This window comes from Felis catus, chromosome A1 (assembly GCF_018350175.1).
Source record: "Felis catus isolate Fca126 chromosome A1, F.catus_Fca126_mat1.0, whole genome shotgun sequence".
Classification (NCBI taxonomy): domain Eukaryota; kingdom Metazoa; phylum Chordata; class Mammalia; order Carnivora; family Felidae; genus Felis; species Felis catus.
Genome location: NC_058368.1, coordinates 91274673 through 91292025, shown reverse-complemented (window position 1 = coordinate 91292025; position 17353 = coordinate 91274673). Strand labels below are relative to the sequence as shown.

At 41.4% G+C, this 17353-nt stretch overlaps 2 protein-coding genes across 2 annotated transcripts in view; both read left to right on the top strand.

Moving 5' to 3' along the window:
• Positions 1 to 412: 412 nt before the first annotated feature.
• On the top strand, positions 413 to 1455 carry LOC101097942 (olfactory receptor 1361-like). The gene has a single exon (XM_003980693.2). It carries the CDS (start codon positions 523 to 525, stop codon positions 1453 to 1455), a length of 933 nt encoding a protein of 310 aa, XP_003980742.2. The 5' UTR covers positions 413 to 522.
• A 13171-nt stretch (positions 1456 to 14626) lies between these two features.
• The window catches only part of LOC111556198 (zinc finger protein 354B), a 22836-nt gene continuing 20109 nt past the window's right edge, over positions 14627 to 17353 (top strand). Inside the window, exons 1-2 of the mRNA XM_019830725.3 lie at positions 14627 to 14900; positions 15883 to 15968. Coding sequence (XP_019686284.3) covers positions 14642 to 14900; positions 15883 to 15968 — 345 coding nt within the window. The 5' untranslated portion in view covers positions 14627 to 14641. The remainder of the gene's footprint in view (positions 14901 to 15882; positions 15969 to 17353) is intronic.

Here is a 17353-nt window from a genome sequence, read left to right as displayed (position 1 = left end):
CCAACAAATTTTCCATAATTTGGGAAAATATAAATGCCACAGATAACATTTGCAGGTTTGTAATACAGCATTTAGTACAGAACCTGCCACATGGTTAAGTTTTTACAATAAATGGTTAGCGAATCAAAAAAGACCATACAGAAAAAAGCATTTCACCCAATTTGGATATCTAACTTGTCTCATGAATTTGGAAATATCACTTAACTGCCCTGAGCCTCAGTTCTTTTATATGTTAAGTGAAATAAAATATCTCAATTATTAGATGAGGCTAAATACCATACATGAAAGTATCTGTATATGGTACTCAGTAAATAAGAGTAGAATAAATAAAACTATAGCCACTGGTAATTCAACACTCTTAAATTAACCAGGGTTTTTCTGTAAACCTGTAATAGTAAAGTGTGAAAAAGACTATTCAGCTTTAGGTAATTCTCAACCAAATGGAAAAGTGGTTCCAAAATATATTTGCTCAAATGTTGACATATGATCTAACCCTATGATGATATTTTCTCCCCTGCAGACATGGATAGAGACAACCAGACTACGGTCACAGAATTCCTTCTCCTGGGACTCTCTGGGCAGTCAAAGCAGGAAGAGATTCTCTTTGGGCTGTTCTTGTGGATGTACCTGGTCACCATCATTGGGAACATTCTCATCATCCTGGCCATCAGCTGTGACAGTCATCTCCATACCCCCATGTACTTCTTCTTGGCTAACCTCTCCTGCATCGACATCTGCTTTTCATCAGTCACAACCCCCAAGATGCTGCTGAATCACATACTGGGAAGCAAGTCTATCTCTTATGTGGAATGCATGACCCAGATCTACTTCTTCATCACTTTCATCAACATGGATGGGTTCCTTCTGAGTGTGATGGCCTATGACCGTTATGTAGCCATCTGTTGCCCACTCCACTACAGCATGATCATGAAGCCCAAACTCTGTATCCTTCTGGTGGTGGTCTCTTGGGTCATTACAAACCTGCATGCTCTCCTACACACTCTTCTCATGGTCCGACTCACCTTTTGTTTCAACAATACTGTGCATCACTTTTTCTGTGACCCCTATGCAGTTCTAAAGCTGTCTTGTTCTGATACTTTTATCAATGACCTGATGGTATTCACTGTGGGTGGACTGATATTTCTGACACCATTTACATGTATCATCATTTCATATGCGTATATCCTCTCTAATGTACTGAAGTTGCCATCTGCCCATGGAATAAGGAAATCCCTGTCCACATGTGGATCCCATCTCACTGTGGTGTCCCTCTTCTATGGGGCAATCCTGGGGGTCTATATGCGCCCTTCATCCTCCTACTCAGTCCAAGACACGGTGGCCACTGTCATCTTCACAGTGGTGACTCCCCTGGTCAATCCCTTCATCTACAGTCTGAGAAATCGTGATATGAAGGGAGCCTTAAGGAAACTGATCTCAAATTCTAGAAAATTTTAGAGTTTAGAAGATTTTTGGCTATTATACATTGTTTCATTTTATAAACAGAGAAACTGAGTCCCAGATAGATATAAACTCACTCATGACTATTCCTCCAATTAATGATACATGATCATGCTCATGCTTTTAATGAGGCCGATAGTTGCTTGTAAGTCCTAAAACTGTTAAGTTTGTTAATTATAAAAAGGGCTCATTCTAAACACTCATTTTACCAACAACCAAAAACTCAGGACAAGACATATTTGGATAGTTTTGGGATGATTCCAGCAACCCCATGAGACAGTGGCCACCACAATGGTCTGGGAATTTCAGAGGACTTTAGAGCTGGCTCTAAATCAATGCCCTCTTGGCTTCACATTAGGAGATGTTAAAATTATCCCCAATTTACTGAGGCACAGAAAGGTTATCATTGCCAAGGCTGTACAACTAGTAATTGTTGGTTACAGAATGGTCCTGTTGACTCTCAGGGTCACTGGTTGTTACTGAGTTAGGTAATTTTCCCTCTATCCTAGGCTCAAGTCAATCTCCCAACCTCTTACAGTTCAGAACCCTACCTGTACACTACTCTCCCTCACTACCATTCTAAATTTTTGGTGCTTTTTTGCTCAGAATGGGAGTCAGGAAACTTCAGATAGTAGCTACACTTTCTCATGGAACTCTTGGTATCCCTTCAAGTCAAAATGGTCTAAGGGAAGGGGCACCTGGGTGGCTCAGTCAGTTGAGCATCTGACTCTTGATTTTGGTTCAAGTCATGATCTCATGGTTTGTGGGATGGAGCCCTGCATCGGGCTCCATTGTGCTGACAGTGTGAAGCCTGCTTGGGATTCTCTCTCTCCCTGTGTCTCTGCCCCTCCTCTGCTTGCACTCTCTCTGTCTCTCTCAAAATAAATATATAAACCCTTTTTAAAAATGGGCTAAGGGAATTAGGATCCCTTGATGCTGAAGTGTCCAGAGTTACTATAGCATCTTAGGGACATGAAAATATGAATTAATTATAGAATTTGGATTGGGACCCAGGACTTCTGATTCAAAGCCCAGAGTTTGTTCTACTCCATGGGGCCAAGTGTCCAGGAGTCCTAGCCTCTTCTACTCTACACCTGAGGGCTCAGAACCCACAAGGAAGTTCCCACCTCCTCTTTTCTGGTGTCCAGAGGGCACTCATCTAATCTCCAGTGGCCAATCTTCAATATTCCTCCCCTCACTGGCCTTCTTGCCCTCGCTTCTCTCCTTTCTCAAACTCCTCCAATCTCCAATCCCCAAACTCCAATAGGACTGAGTGCTAATCAGTACTCATTGTTCTCACCATCAGCTCCTTTCTGACTTGGTCCTAACAGTGACCAACTCTTACCTTGACCACAGCAACAGCCTTATGGTAAATCTGACTGCCTCCTGTTTCTCCCTACACATCTACCCTGCACACAGGATCTGTCTGATCATCCTAAATCACTGATTATATTTTTCAGTCAGTCCTTATATAAAATATTGAAGAGGCCAGGATAAATCCAAATATTACCTTCAAATAAAATGTCTAACATGATTTGGCCTCAAGCTATACCTACAATTTTGTCATCAACTCACATATTCATCTGTTCCATGACTTGTCTCTCCTATTTTCCTTCTCTTTCCTTCCTTCATTCTCTGCTGGAAGACTCCCCAGATTTTTTTAAGACTGGAATATTTGTGCATTTCCCTGAACCCATTTACTGATCACATCCCACAGACATTTATGGAGCACACAATATAGTGCTTCTCAGATATAGCATGTGGACTTCCTAATGTATGTTGGTGCTGATGGAAACCTGACTATATGTGGTAAACCTGATGTATCTTCCTGAACTAGGAGTTTGACTTTAGAAGTAGTTTAGTGCAAATGTTCGAGATATAACAGACCAACATTGGTGTTTAAGGTTATAGGACCACTTTAGGCTCATCATATTTTTTGCATTGCCCATATCTATCTGCATACATGTCTCATATGGTTATTACACAATGCACTTATTCAAGAAAGTACCATAGATTATGCATGGGCATATCCCCTACAATGCTTAGTAGACCTTTTCTTCATCCCAAATAATCATGTATTGAAAAATCATTGATGATGTGGTAGGCAAATGTAATGGGAAACTGGAAAGCGGACATTCCTCGACACAAAAAATCAGAGTAGTAGAATTTACATCTAGGGATCTAGAATACTGACAAATTTACTCTGGAACATGGAAACATTTCACTGAATTATAGGACCCAAAGAGGCATCAGGGTTGAATGGAAATAGCCATGTTTTGGGGTATGGTTTTATTCCTCAGTCCCTCTCTCCCTCAACTTTCAGTCAAAGGTTGGGTATGAGAAGGAGGATGAAGACAGAGGGAAGTCAGTGAACATACTAGATGGTACAGACTCTGATCACTCTGTATCCACATGGTTCCCATCAATTCATCTTAGGGCAGAAGCCATCATTAACCATACAGCAAATTTGCCTTAAAGAGGAAAAGAATCCTCTAAAATGTCAGCATCATGGTGTGAACAGAAAGAGGAAAGGCCTTGGTCTGGGTCAGACTGGCTATGGTATGAGAGGTTATATGCTGGTCAATTTACCAGAGCCTCAGAACTTTAATCTTCCTACTTCTGCAGACCACCTTCTACTGAATCTTCACTGGCTCCCTGCATTACTTTTCACAGGCCGACTACATAAGGGGACTGTAGGGGAGACAGTGAAAGGAGTTTACTCCAGGGGCCTGGGCAGAATCAGCCTTTATTGTGGTTTCTTGCATGTGAGGCACCCATAGGATATGAACTCATGAAATTCTGAACTCATAAATTAAAGCTCAGCATCATCTGGGGCCTCTAGTGCCCTCTCCTCCATAGAACCAGATGCAGGACCAGGCTGGCAGAGTCCACCCTGGGTGCAGTCAGGAAATCAGGAATCTGTCTGGGAATTCACCCTCCAGGGCCTCTTCTCTGCAGGTGGGACTCCCAGCAGACACTATCCCCCTTCCTCATAGGCACTTCCATCCAGCACTAATTAGCCACTAGGGGCTAGCTTTTTGCAAACAATTGAAACAACTTGGGTAATTGACTTCAGCTTAGTGAATGTTGAAAGAGAGGCTTATCCCTCTTCCCAGCATATTTCCCCAGACACTGGCCATTGCAAATGAGATGTTTTCCAGTGACATGGGATCACCTCCCTCCAACTTGTGCTTCAAGTGTCTGCTCCAAGGCTATGCCAGCCCATGGAGCCTTCCAGGAGAGCCTGGTACTATCTCTTATGAGCTGAAGCCTTTCACTGGTATTGCAACCTCATAAAGATTGTTACTGTCCTGCATGTAGTATCTTGTCTCCCTGTGCTTGAGGCCAGAAGCTAAGCTTCACGTGGACTTTGTCTCTCACAACATCAATCGGCCTTCAGTAGATGACCTTGTCCTTTTATCCCATGAATATTAAAAACCAGTTTGGCCTAACTGATGAATTCTGATTCCTAATAAATCTAGTTATCTATACTAACTTTTCATGAGCCACAAAGAATCAGTATCTTGCCAAACCCATTTTCGAGACAGGCCATCTTTTATTTGCTCTAAACTTTAGGCATATCATGTTGACGGCCAAAAACTACTGGTCCAGGCTTGTCTTGATTTTTAAAGCTTTAAAAAAATTTTTTAATGTTTATTTACTTTTGAAAGAGAGACAGAGAGACAGAGTGTGAGCAGGAGAGGGTCACAGAGAGAGAGAGAGGGAGACACAGAATCTGAAGCGGATTCCAGGCTCTGAGCTATCAGTACAGAGCCCAACATGGGGCTCGAACTCACAAACAGTGAGATCAGACCTGAGCTTAAGTCGGCCACTTAACCAACTGAGCCACCCAGGTGCCCCAGGGTGTCTTGATTTTTAAATGTGAGACACAGTGATATGTAGGCAGATCCCTGCTACTGTATTGTGAAAATATCTGGCAAGAAGGATGTGACATTATTTTTATTCTTTCTTAGGTCTTTGAGTATAAACAAATAAATAGCTTTTAAGCCAAGTTATTTTAAGCAAGCACAATACAGACTTCCCATAACTGATGTTGATATGCAATCTGCCATTTAATACCTTTTAGAATTTAGTTGAAAGAGCAGTTTCCTGAAATTGTCAGCCGACATGACATGAGGTATAAGAAAGTAAGGAAGGGGCACCTGGGTGGCTCAGTCGGTTAAGCGACCGACTTTGGCTCAGGTCATGATCTCATAGTTCGTGGGTTTGAGCCCCTCGTCGGACTCTGTGCTGACAGCTCAGAGCCTAGAGCCTACTTCAGATTCTGTGTCTTCCTCTCTCTCCCTCTCCTGCTTGTGCGTTCTCTCTCTCTCAAAAATAAATAAACATTAAAAAAATAATAAAGTAAGGAAAAGCTAAAAAAAAAAAAAAAAGATGGGAGCATGACAAAGAGACATAGCAGGCAACAACAAAGAGCTCCCAATGACCAACACTAGAACAAGTCAAGCAATAAATAAATAAAGTAGTACTGCATTATAACCCAAAGTATAAAGTAAATAAACATGAGTCCATACTAATAAAAACAAATGATTGAATATACAAATAAATGGGGGAGAAGGGGTACATTTTTCTTACAGAAAAACTCCAAGTATTATATGTAGATACTTCTCCCACCCCAACTTGCCAAAAGGTGGAAGTTAATCCTCTTCCCCTTCCTTCATGGCGGCTGGACTTAGTGACCTACTTCCGAAGACCAGAGTACAGAAAAGGGAAAACAGTAACTTTAAAATACAGAAACCTGACCATGATACTACCTTAACCAAGTAATCAAGGTTAACATCATTCAAAGTCACAGTGATATCATGTGCTCCCTATATGACATGATGAGAAGGGTCCTTCACCTCTGTGGGATTCTTCCCCCAAAGCCATAATGATAGCCTAACCATGAGAACATTTCTAAAACCCAAAACTGAAAGGCATTGTACAAAATACCTGACCAGAACTCTTCAGAAGTGTAAAGGTCATGAAAAAGAAGGAAAGACTGAGGAGCTGATACAGATCAGAGCACACATAAATGAAATAGAGACTAAAGAAAAAACAATAGAAATGACCAATGAGACAAGAGCTGATTCTTTGAAAAGAGAAACAAAATTGATAAATTTTTGGTCGGACTAATGAAGGAAAAAAGAGAGGACTCGAATAAATAAAATCAGAAATGGAAGAAAAGTTACAACCAACATAACAGAAACACAAAGGATTATAAGAGACTACTATAAAAAATTATATACCAAAAAATGTTCCAAACTAGAAGAAATGGGTAAATTTCTAGAAACATAAAATCTTCCTAGACTAAATCAAAAATAGAAGATCAATCTGAACAGACCAATTACTAACAAAAATTGAATTTAAAAACTTCCAACAAACAAAAGTATAGGACATTTATCCTAACATTTAAAGAAGAGTTAGTACCTATCATTCTCAAAGTATTTCAAAAATGTGAAGAGGAAGGAATGCTTCCAAAATCATTCTACAAGGCCACCATTACCTTGATATTAAAACCAAACAAAGATAACACACAAAAGGAAAATTACAGGCCCATATCCCCAATGAACATAGATGCAGAAATCCTTAACAAAATATTAGCAAACTGATTTCAACAATACATCCAAGGAAGAGTATTACAGATCCTTACAAGGATCAAGTAAGATTTATTCCAGGGATGTAAGAATGGTTCAATATCCACAAATCATTCAACACGATATACCATATTAATAAAAAGAATAAAAATCATATGATGACCTCAACAGATGAATAAAAAGTGCTCAAAAAGTGGGTATAGAGGAAACATACCCAAACATAATAAAGGCCATATATGACAAACCCACGGCTAACATCATATTCAATGGGAGAAAACTAAAAGCTTTTCCTCTAAAATCAGGAACAAGACAAGGATGTCCACTCTTGCCACTTACACTGAACACAGTGTTAGAAGTCCTAGCTACAGCAATCAGACAACAGAAAGAAATAAAAGGCATCCAAATTAAAGAAGTAAAACTGTCACTATTTTCAAATGACATACTATATATACAAAACCCTAAAGACTCCACCAAAAAAGTTTAGAAATAATAAATGAATTCAGTAAAGCTTCAGGATACAAAACTAATATACAGAAATCTGTTGCACTTTTATACACTAATAATGAACTCTCAGAAAGAGATTAAGAAAACAATCCCATTTACAATTGCATCAAAAAGAATAAAACATCTAGGAACAAATTTAGCCAAGAAGGTGAAAGACCTGTACTCTAAGACTATAAGACAATGATAAAGTTGAAGATGATATCAATAAATGGAAGGATATACTGTAGATTAGATTCATGGATTAGAATAATATTGTCAAAATGCACATACTACACAAAGCAATGAACAGATTCAATGCAATCCCTATCATTTATCACAGAAGAAGAACAAATAATCCTAAAATTTGTATGGAACCTCAAATAGCCAAAGCAATCTTGAGAGAGAACAGAGGTGGAGGCATCTCACGCCCTGATTTCCAACGATATTACAAAGCTATAGTAATCAAAACAGCATGGGACTGGCACAAAAACATAGATAAAATGTAGATACACAGATAAATGGAACAGAATAGAGACCCCAGAAATAATCCCACACTTATATAGCCAATTAATCTTCGATAAAGGAGGCAATGGGGAAAAGACAGTCTCTTCGATAAGTGGTGTTCAGAAAACTTAACAACTACATGGGAAAGAATGAAACTGCACCACTTTCTTATACGATATACAAAAATAAACTCAAAATGGGTTAAAGATCTAAGTCTGAGGCTGGAAAACTGGAAAACTCTTGGAAGACAACAAAGGCAGTAATCTCTTGGACACTGGTCTTAGCAATATTTTTTTGGATTTGTCTCCTCAGGCAAGGGCAACAAAAGCAAAAATAAACAAATGGGACTCCATCAAACTAAAAACATTTTTCACAGTAAAGAGAACCATGAACAAAATGAAAAGGAACCTACTGAATGGGAGACAATACTTGCAAATAATATAACCAATAAGGGATTAATATCCAAAATATATAAAGAACTCACACAGCTCAATATCAGAGAAACAAACAATCCAATTTAAAAATAGGCAGAGTACCTGAATAGACATATCTCTGAAGAAGATAAATAGATGGCCAATGGACACATGAAATGATGCTCGATATCACTAATTATCAAGGAAATACAAATCGAAACCACAATGAGATATCACTTCACACCTGTCAGAATGGCTATTATCAAAAAGACAAAAGTGTTGGTGTGGATGTTGAGAAAAGGGAACCCTATGCTCTGTTGGTAGGAATGTAAACTGGAGCAGCCACTGTGGAAAACAGTACAAGTTTCCTCAAAAAATTAAAAATAGAACTACCATGTTATCCAGCAATTCCATTTCTGGGTATTTATCCAAAGGAAAAAAAACCCATTAAATAAAAAAGATATATACACTCCTATGTTCATTTCAATATTATTTACAATAGTCCAAGAAATGGAAACAATAGATGAATGGATAAAGACGTGGTATACACATACAATGGAATATTACTCAACCACAAACAAAATTGTGACATGGATGGATCTAGATGGCATTATGCTAAATGAAATAAGTCAGACTGGATTTATAATGATATGATCACTTCCTTATATAAACATTGCACAACTAACTGCTATACACCTGAAACTAATATAATATCGTATGTCAACTATACTTCAATTAAAAAAAAAAACCACACAACTAGTAACTACGTACACCTGGGAAAATCTTTTTTTTTTTCAGTGTTTCTTTAACTTATTTTTTAAAATTAACCTATTATTTTATTTTATTTTATTCTATTTTATTTAAAATTTACATCCAAATTAGTTAGCATATAGAGTAACAATGATTTCAGGTGTAGATTCCTTAGTGCCCCTTACCCATTTAGCCCATCCCCCCTCCCACAACCCCTCCAGTAACCCTCTGTTTGTTCTCCATATTTATGAGTCTCTTCTGTTTGTCCCCCTCCTGTTTTTATATTATTTTTGTTTCCCTTCCCTTACATTCATCTGTTTTGTCTCTTAAAATCCTCATATGAGTGAAGTCATATGATTTCCGTATTTCTCCGACTAATTTCACTTAGCATAATACCCTCCAGTTCCATGCACGTAGTTGCAAATGGCAAGATTTCATTCTTTTTGATTGCCGAGTAATACTCCATTCGATATATATACCACATTTCCTTTATCCATTCATCCATCGATGGACATCTGGGCTCTTTCCATACTTTGGCTATTGTGGATAGTGCTGCTATAAATTTTGGGGTGCAGGTGACCCTTCTAAACAGCATACCTGTATCCCTTGGATAAATACCTAGTAGTGCAATTGCTGGGTTGTAGGGTAGTTCTATTTTTAGTTTTTTTGAGGAACCTCCATACTGTTTTCCAGGGTGGCTGCACCAGCTGGCATTCCCACCAACAATGCAAAAGAGATCCTCTTTCTCTACATCCTCGGCAACATATGTTGTTGCCTGAGTGGTTAATGTGAGCCATTCTGACAGGTGTGAGGTGGTATCTCATTGTGGTTTTGATTTGTATTTCCCTGATGATGAGTGATGTTGAGCATTTTTTCATGTGTCAGTTGGCCATCTGGATGTCTTCTTTGGAGAAGTGTCTATTCATGTCTTTTGCCCATTTATTCACTGGATTCTTTGTTTTTTGGGTGTTGAGTTTGATAAGTTCTTTATAGATTTGGGACACTAACCCTTTATCTGATATGTCATTTGCAAATATCTTCTCCCATTCTGTCAGTTGCCTTTTAGTTTTTGCTGATTATTTCCTTCGCTGTGCAGAAGCTTTTTATTTTGATGAGGTCCCAGTAGTTCATTTTTGCTTTTGTTTCCCTTGCCTCCGGAGACATGTTGAGTAAGAAGTTGCTGCGGCCAAGGTCAAAGAATTTTTGCCTGCTTTCTCCTTGAGGATTTTGATGGCTTCCTGTCTTACATTGAGGTCTTTTATCCATTTTGACTTTAGTTTTGTGTCTGGAGTAAGAAAGTGGTCCAGGTTCATTCTTCTGCATGTCACTGTCCAGTTTTCCCAGCACCACTTGCTGAAGAGACTGTCTTTATTCCATTGGATATTCTTTCCTGCTTTGTCAAAGATTAGTTGGCCATACGTTTTTGGGTCCATTTCTGGGTTCTCTATTCTGTTCCATTGATCTGAGTGTCTGTTCTTGTGCCAGGGAAAATCTTTATGTACCCATAGTCATCTGCAAATCCTTGAAAAACTTATGAAGGTTACACCAGTGTGTACAGAATGTTTTTAGCAGCAGAATTTTTTTTGAAAAGTTTTTTATTGTGGTAAATTACAAATATAAAAATACACAATACAATTTACAATCTTAACTACTTTTCAGTGTACAGTTCTGTAGTCTTAAATTCATTCATAGTGTTATGCAACCATCACCACCACCCATCACCGCAACTCTTCATCTTGCAAAACTAAAATGCTGTACTGGTTAAACATTAACTCCCCATTCCTAGCCCCTGGTAACCACCATTCTACTTTCTGTTTCTATGATTATGACCACTTTAGGTACCTCATGTAAAGAGACTTATAGGCTATTTGTCTTTTTGTGACTGGCTTATTACAGCAGCATGTTTTCTTCACAATTATTATTACTCTTATCAGGCAATGAAAAACAAAAAACCTTGGGACAGAGTCAGTATTTAGCCTATTGAGAGCCATTTGATTAATGCGAGACAAAGAATTTTAGTTAGTTTTCAGTTTGTTTCCTGCTTCTTGTTCCTCTGTTTCTCTTTTCTGGTCATTTCATGGGTTACTCTTAAGATTTTCAGATTTCCATCCTGATTTATAGAGTGTTTTAGAGTGTATCACTTTGTAGTTTTGTTTTTTTTTTTTTGATGGTTGCTCTAGATACAACAATATACATTCATAACTTATCAGTCAGCCGAGTGCAGAAACCTTACTTCCATGCCTCCTCACTTTTAAAATATAATTAAGTATTCCCATTATATACATCGAGAATGTCAAATGGTGTTATTTTTGCTCCAACCATCATGTCTGATGTAAGAAACTCATGAGTAGGATAGTGTATTTTATAGTATCCGTTTTTTTTTTACCCCTCCCCTTTAAAGCTTTTTAAATGTTTATTTATTTTTGAGAGAGACAGAGTGCAAGGGGGGTGGGTCGGGGTAGAGAGAGAGGGAGACACAGTATCTGAAGCAGGCTCCAGGCTTTGAGCTGGAATCACATGAATGATATCACATACAGGGAGATCATGACCTGAGCCGAAGTCAGATGCACGCTTAACTGACTGAGCCACCCAGGTGCCCCAATCCCCCACCCCTTTTTTAATCCATTTTTATGTTCTTTTCTTTCATCAGTTTCAAGCCTTTGTTGTTGTTACCATTTACTTCGTTTAGAGTATTTCATTCAGTTATTCTTTAAGGGTGGGTTTGCTGGCAATCAATACTCTTAGTTATCTTTTGAAAATGTCTTTATTTCCTTTTTATTCCTGAATTATATGTTCACTGGATATAGAATTCATTGTTGACAATTCCTCTCGTTCCACTTGAGAAACATATGCTATTTCCTCTGGCTTCCATGGTTCAGATCAGGGCAAGAGGGTGTTTTTTTCCACTGGTGTTTGAAGTAAGGTGGGCATTACCAACAAAGTTCTATGTTAGGCCACCCTTTTCCTGGTTTTGACAAGGAGGAACAGGCTTAGAGCTTTTTTGGTCTGTGTCTGTTGGAGGTTCTGGTATGGCAGCTTCTGGAACACATTAGCAGAAAGATATGGGAGAAGATAAGAAAAAACAAAGGGAATTTATCACCATGTTGCTCCTCAGCCCTGAAGTTCTTACAATTTGCCTTCTTCTTTTCACATTTCAGAGTCTTCATATGCTTGTTTATTGTTTGCCCAGGATTTTTCAGTTGTAAGAGGAATGACTTAGGAGGAATGGTGGTCATCTGTTTTGTCTCAACCCCGATACAGAGTTTTTCCCAACATTTTATTATGAAAACTTTCAAACACAAAGTTGAAAGAATTTTATAGTGAACACCCATATACCATCACCTAGATTCTACTATTAATATGAGAAGGGGTCTACTTCTCAACTTGGGGAGATGTCTTTAGAATTAGGTGTTGGGGTGCCTGGGTGGCTCAGTTGGTTAAGCACTCTTCAGCTCAGGTCACAATTGCATGGTAGGTGAGTTGGAGCCCTGCATTGGGCTCTCTGCTGTCAGGTAGAGCCTACTTAGAATCCTCTGTCTCCCCCACCCTGCCCCTCTCTGTGTGCACACTCTCTCTCTCAAAAATAAACATTAAAATTTTTTTTTAAATTATTTTTTATAAATTTTATAAATTATATATAAATTATTTTTTAATTATGTTATTGTTGGATTGTATGTTCCAATTGCCTTTCTGGATATTTCACATTTTTAAAAGTATGAAAAATATGATTATATTTTTGTTTCATACACACAAATGTGTGTAAGCACACACAGTAGCATATATGAATAGACGTAGTGTTTCTTTATTAATATTTCTTCATTCCACATACTATGTGTAAACTTTTTATAATTTTATTTTCAAAATCAGGTAAACAAGAACGTCTCTCTTTACAAAACTTGTGCATATGCAACATACCAAAATTTTGAAAACTTTTTTTTTAACGTTTAGTTATTTATTTTTGAGAGAGAGAGAAAAAGCATTAGGGGAGGAGGAGCAGAGAGAGAGACAGAGAGACAGAGAATCCCCAGCAGGCTCCACACTGATATGGAGCTCAAACCCAGAAACTGAGATCATGAGGTGACCCAGACTTCAGATGTTTAACAGACTGAGCCACCCAGGCCCCCTTGAACATTTCAATATAAAGTACATATACAAGCAATTAAAATTGGAAAATATTTAAATGGTTCGATAAATATGAGATCATATTTAATTTCACAAGTACTCAAAATTAGATATAAAAAATTTGGCCTACTGAATAAACAAAAGCTTTTTCAAAAAAAATGTTAAAAAAAAAAAACCAGAGTAGACATGGATGCTAGGCACAGCACATATTGCCACCAACTGCTTATGGAAATAAAAACTGTAAAATCTTCCAGGAACGCAACTAGACAATGGGCTTAGAATTCCACCAGTCTTTGATCCAGTAACTCAAGAATTTTAAACTAAGAAAACAATCTTCAAAGATATAGGTACAAGAATATTAATGGAGCAAAAAACTGGAAATAATATAACAATAGGGTTAAATAAATTGAGCTTAGTTCAATACACGTAACTAAAAAAATTTAATTAGTCGTAGTGGGATGCGCTGAAGCCATTCAAAATAGTACTGAAGGAGACTATTTATTGGCAAATTCAAATGCTCAAACCACATTCTTAAGCAGGGAAAAACCCAAAAGAGGTTACAATTGCTATCTGCAAGATTTCATTTTGTTAAAAGGAGGTCAGCAGTGATTGAGAGATTAACATGGAGTTTAAAGGGCTGTTAAAAGATGTTCACCAAATCGTTAACCTCTTCTGTGTACTGGCATCAGGTGCAAACCTTCCAAATGGGACATATTCCTAGTACGAAAAAAAGAGAGAAAAGGGAGGGAAGGAAGGAAGGAAGAACGAAAAGATAGCCTTTGACTTCTCTGCACCTAGAATGCCCCTACCCTCCTTCACTGCCCCGGCATCTTCCCTCCATTGCCTCTCCTGGAGGGCTGCCAGAGAAACCCCACTCTTCCAAACCCACCCAGATCCCCCGACCCTGCTTTCCTTTCCCTGTTTTCCATAACGCGTATTTTTTAAAATGTTATATAATTATGTTCATGGCTTATTGTCTGCTCTGTACCAACTTCCCCAAAAGTTCTCAAAAGCAATGATCTTTGCTTTGTTCACCAACTGATTTCCAACCAATGGTGTTTGGCACGTAGCAGGTGCTAGATACCATGCGGTTGAATCACTGAAGGGAAAATAAGTTTGTTCTCGGCGGTTGTCTACTTGCCTTACTACCATTTACCCAGATGCACAGCTTCAAGGCACCGCCCTTGGCGAACCTACGTGTGCATTCCGTGGTACTGGAAGACACAGCTTCGCAGCTCAAGGACTGTGACCCCCGAGCCCGGAAGTGGGATCTGGGCACGTGACAGGCTATCGCGCAGAACTACACTTCCCAGAATGCTTGGGTCCTCGCGTGAACTACATTCCCCAGAGGCCTTAGCGGCCGTCCCTAATTCACCCCCTGCCCCGCCTCTCTGGACACCCGGCTTCAGCAGCAAGCGGCTCCGGGCCTCAGGTCCGCGCAGGCAGCGCCCAGACATCGCCAGGGGAAGGATTCCGACCCCGGGCTGCTGTCCGCCGAAGCAGCGCTGGAGCCTCAGCCTGCGGCGCACGGCCGGGGAGGCGTGGTGCCCAGAGCCCCCGAGGTCTTGGCGAGGTGAGCGGCGGAGGGTCGGTGGAATGAGGGAGGGAGGACCGGGGCCTCGGGAGGATGCGGCGCCGGGGCGCGGGGTACGGGCCCGGGAGGCGCGAGCGGGGTCTTTGTAGTTGTGGGCGGGCCAGGGGCCGGGCACCCCCGATGTGCCCGCCCGGGACCGGCCGTCCCGCGTTCGTGCCCGTGACCTCGGCAGGTCGGACACTTGTCCCCACCGGCCCAGGCCCCCCTCCGCTCCCTCCCAACCGGTTTCCAGAGTGCTACCTGCCCAGCTACCGGCTGTCAGCAAACGTGAGGAATTGTGTTTCCGCCCCTCACGAGCGCCACTGCCCTCCGGGCGGCGGGCGCAGAGATGCGTTTTCCGCCAGAAGTGAGTTGTCCGCTTCCCCCCACGGCAGATCCTGGACGGGAACCGAAGTTTTCGGTTTCTGTGCCTGTTCTCCAGATAGCAGCCATAGGAAAACTGATGTCATCCCATTCCGAAGCAGTTTTCTCCAAAAATCTGGAGATTCCTTGACAGGAGGGGAGTTGGGTGGGGAAAGCTTGAGGTGGAGAAAAGTTGTCCCATGCAGGCAGCGAGGTTGGGGCAGGTGTTCTGGAGGCGCGTGGTGTAGATCCCGGTGCACCCTCCCTGGCTGTGTGAACTGGGGCAAGGTGCTCCCGCTCTACCCTTGATTTCCTGATCTGTATAATGGGGGTGCTGACAATGGCAGCTGTGCTGCTGCACTAAACCGGTGTTGGCAGTCCCTGGCATGCGGTGAGAGTCAGTGAGTCGCTGCGGCTGCTGATAGTCCTAACACCCTTTTTCTCTGAGCCAGAGCGACCCGGCACTTCTCTGGTCCTGTCTGCTTACAGCTCCTTATTTCCCTCTCTGGGGGCACATGGGGTCATTCTCAGGTGGTGTGAGGATTTCAGAGTTGGTGATTCTGAGGGGTTGGAAAGCAGAAGGGGCTTCTCCCTCCTGGCTCCCTTTTTCTTCTTTCAGATCTGCCTTCTGGAGACTCCACCCATCCTAAGGGAAGAGCCCAGAAAGAAGATATGGCTATTGGACAGAGGGAAGCAAGGCCTCGGGTGAGTTCATTGCCATCTCAGATCTTAGAGACAGATTGATTGATTGATTGACTTTCTTACCCACCTGGGAACTGAAGTTCCCTACTCAGTATAACCTTCTCCAGGGGTTGGAGTCCAAGCCCTTTTCTCTTTGAAGAGTTGGTCCACCCTGGTGGATGGCAGATTGTGTAGGGAATGCTAACCTCCTACCCGCCATGTCCAGTGTTTCTCTTTTCTTTTCCTAACAGACACTCTTTTATTCATCAATCACAATATACTGTCTGATTACTAACTTGACAGGTAGATGTCACATGGGGACAGAACAAACATGCACACTTGGCAGTTCCTTTCTGGCCTTGCTTCCTTGGCTTGCCCTGGTCTCCCTCCCTACCTTTGACTTTTCTTTATGATACCTTCCCTAGGCTCTTCCAGACCAGTGTTTTTTTCTCCCTCTTAACCTTGTGGATCATGTGCCTTGCTTCCGCATTCTCTTGAAAACTGTTCTTGACCTGCCATTTTCATCTTCATGTTGTGGAACGGGGGAGGGACCCCATCCCAGGAGGCCCGTGCATGAACAAGGAATAGCCGTGTTGGAGGGGACACAGTTGGAGAGGTCTCTTGACTGCGAGGGCAGAAAGATGACTCCTCAGGAAGCAGCGGCGAGGATTTCGTGGGGTATCAGTAGTGGAGAGGCAGGGTATCCAGAGGCTGACAAGTGGGGCTTTTAAGCCAGACTGCTGGGTTTGAACCCATCTCCTTGGTTGTTGTCTCTGGGCTTGGACCAATAGCTCCATCTCTCTGTGCCTGTTTCCACACCTGGAAAGTGGGGATCACAACCATGCCTACCTCATAGGGCAGGTGAGAGGATCACGTGAATTCAAGTGCATGGAAAGTGTTTAGATCGGGCCAGGCCCTCGCAGATGGTCACTGTGTGGCGGCTGTAGGAGGTGATGATGTTACTGCAGTAGTAACATCAGTGCTGACAGACGGGAACTGCCATCCAGTGTTTCCAGGACCCGGGAGATACGGGTCCTTCCATGACTCACCTTCACCTGACAGTAGCAGTTAATGTCCCGTGAGGGGACCTCCTGAGGGCTTTGCCTTTGTTCTCACTCTCCTGCCTGCGCAGCAATTATCATACCCATTTTACATATGGGGAAATGGAGGCTCAAGGAAGCCCAGTGACCTGAATTCAAACCCAAGTGGGTCTGGCCTCTGGGTTCATGCTCATTACTGTCCAGCCATTCCCCTGGTGCCTCTCTCAGAACTCAGGGCAGACCCAGCCCCCGTGTCACCGCCCTTCACTGTGACATTGTGTTTCGGACCCATGAAACTCGCTAGTGTCTGATCTTTGGGCCCAGGCCTGCCATTGCACGTTCCGGCTGCTTTTCCCTAAGGCTTTCCTC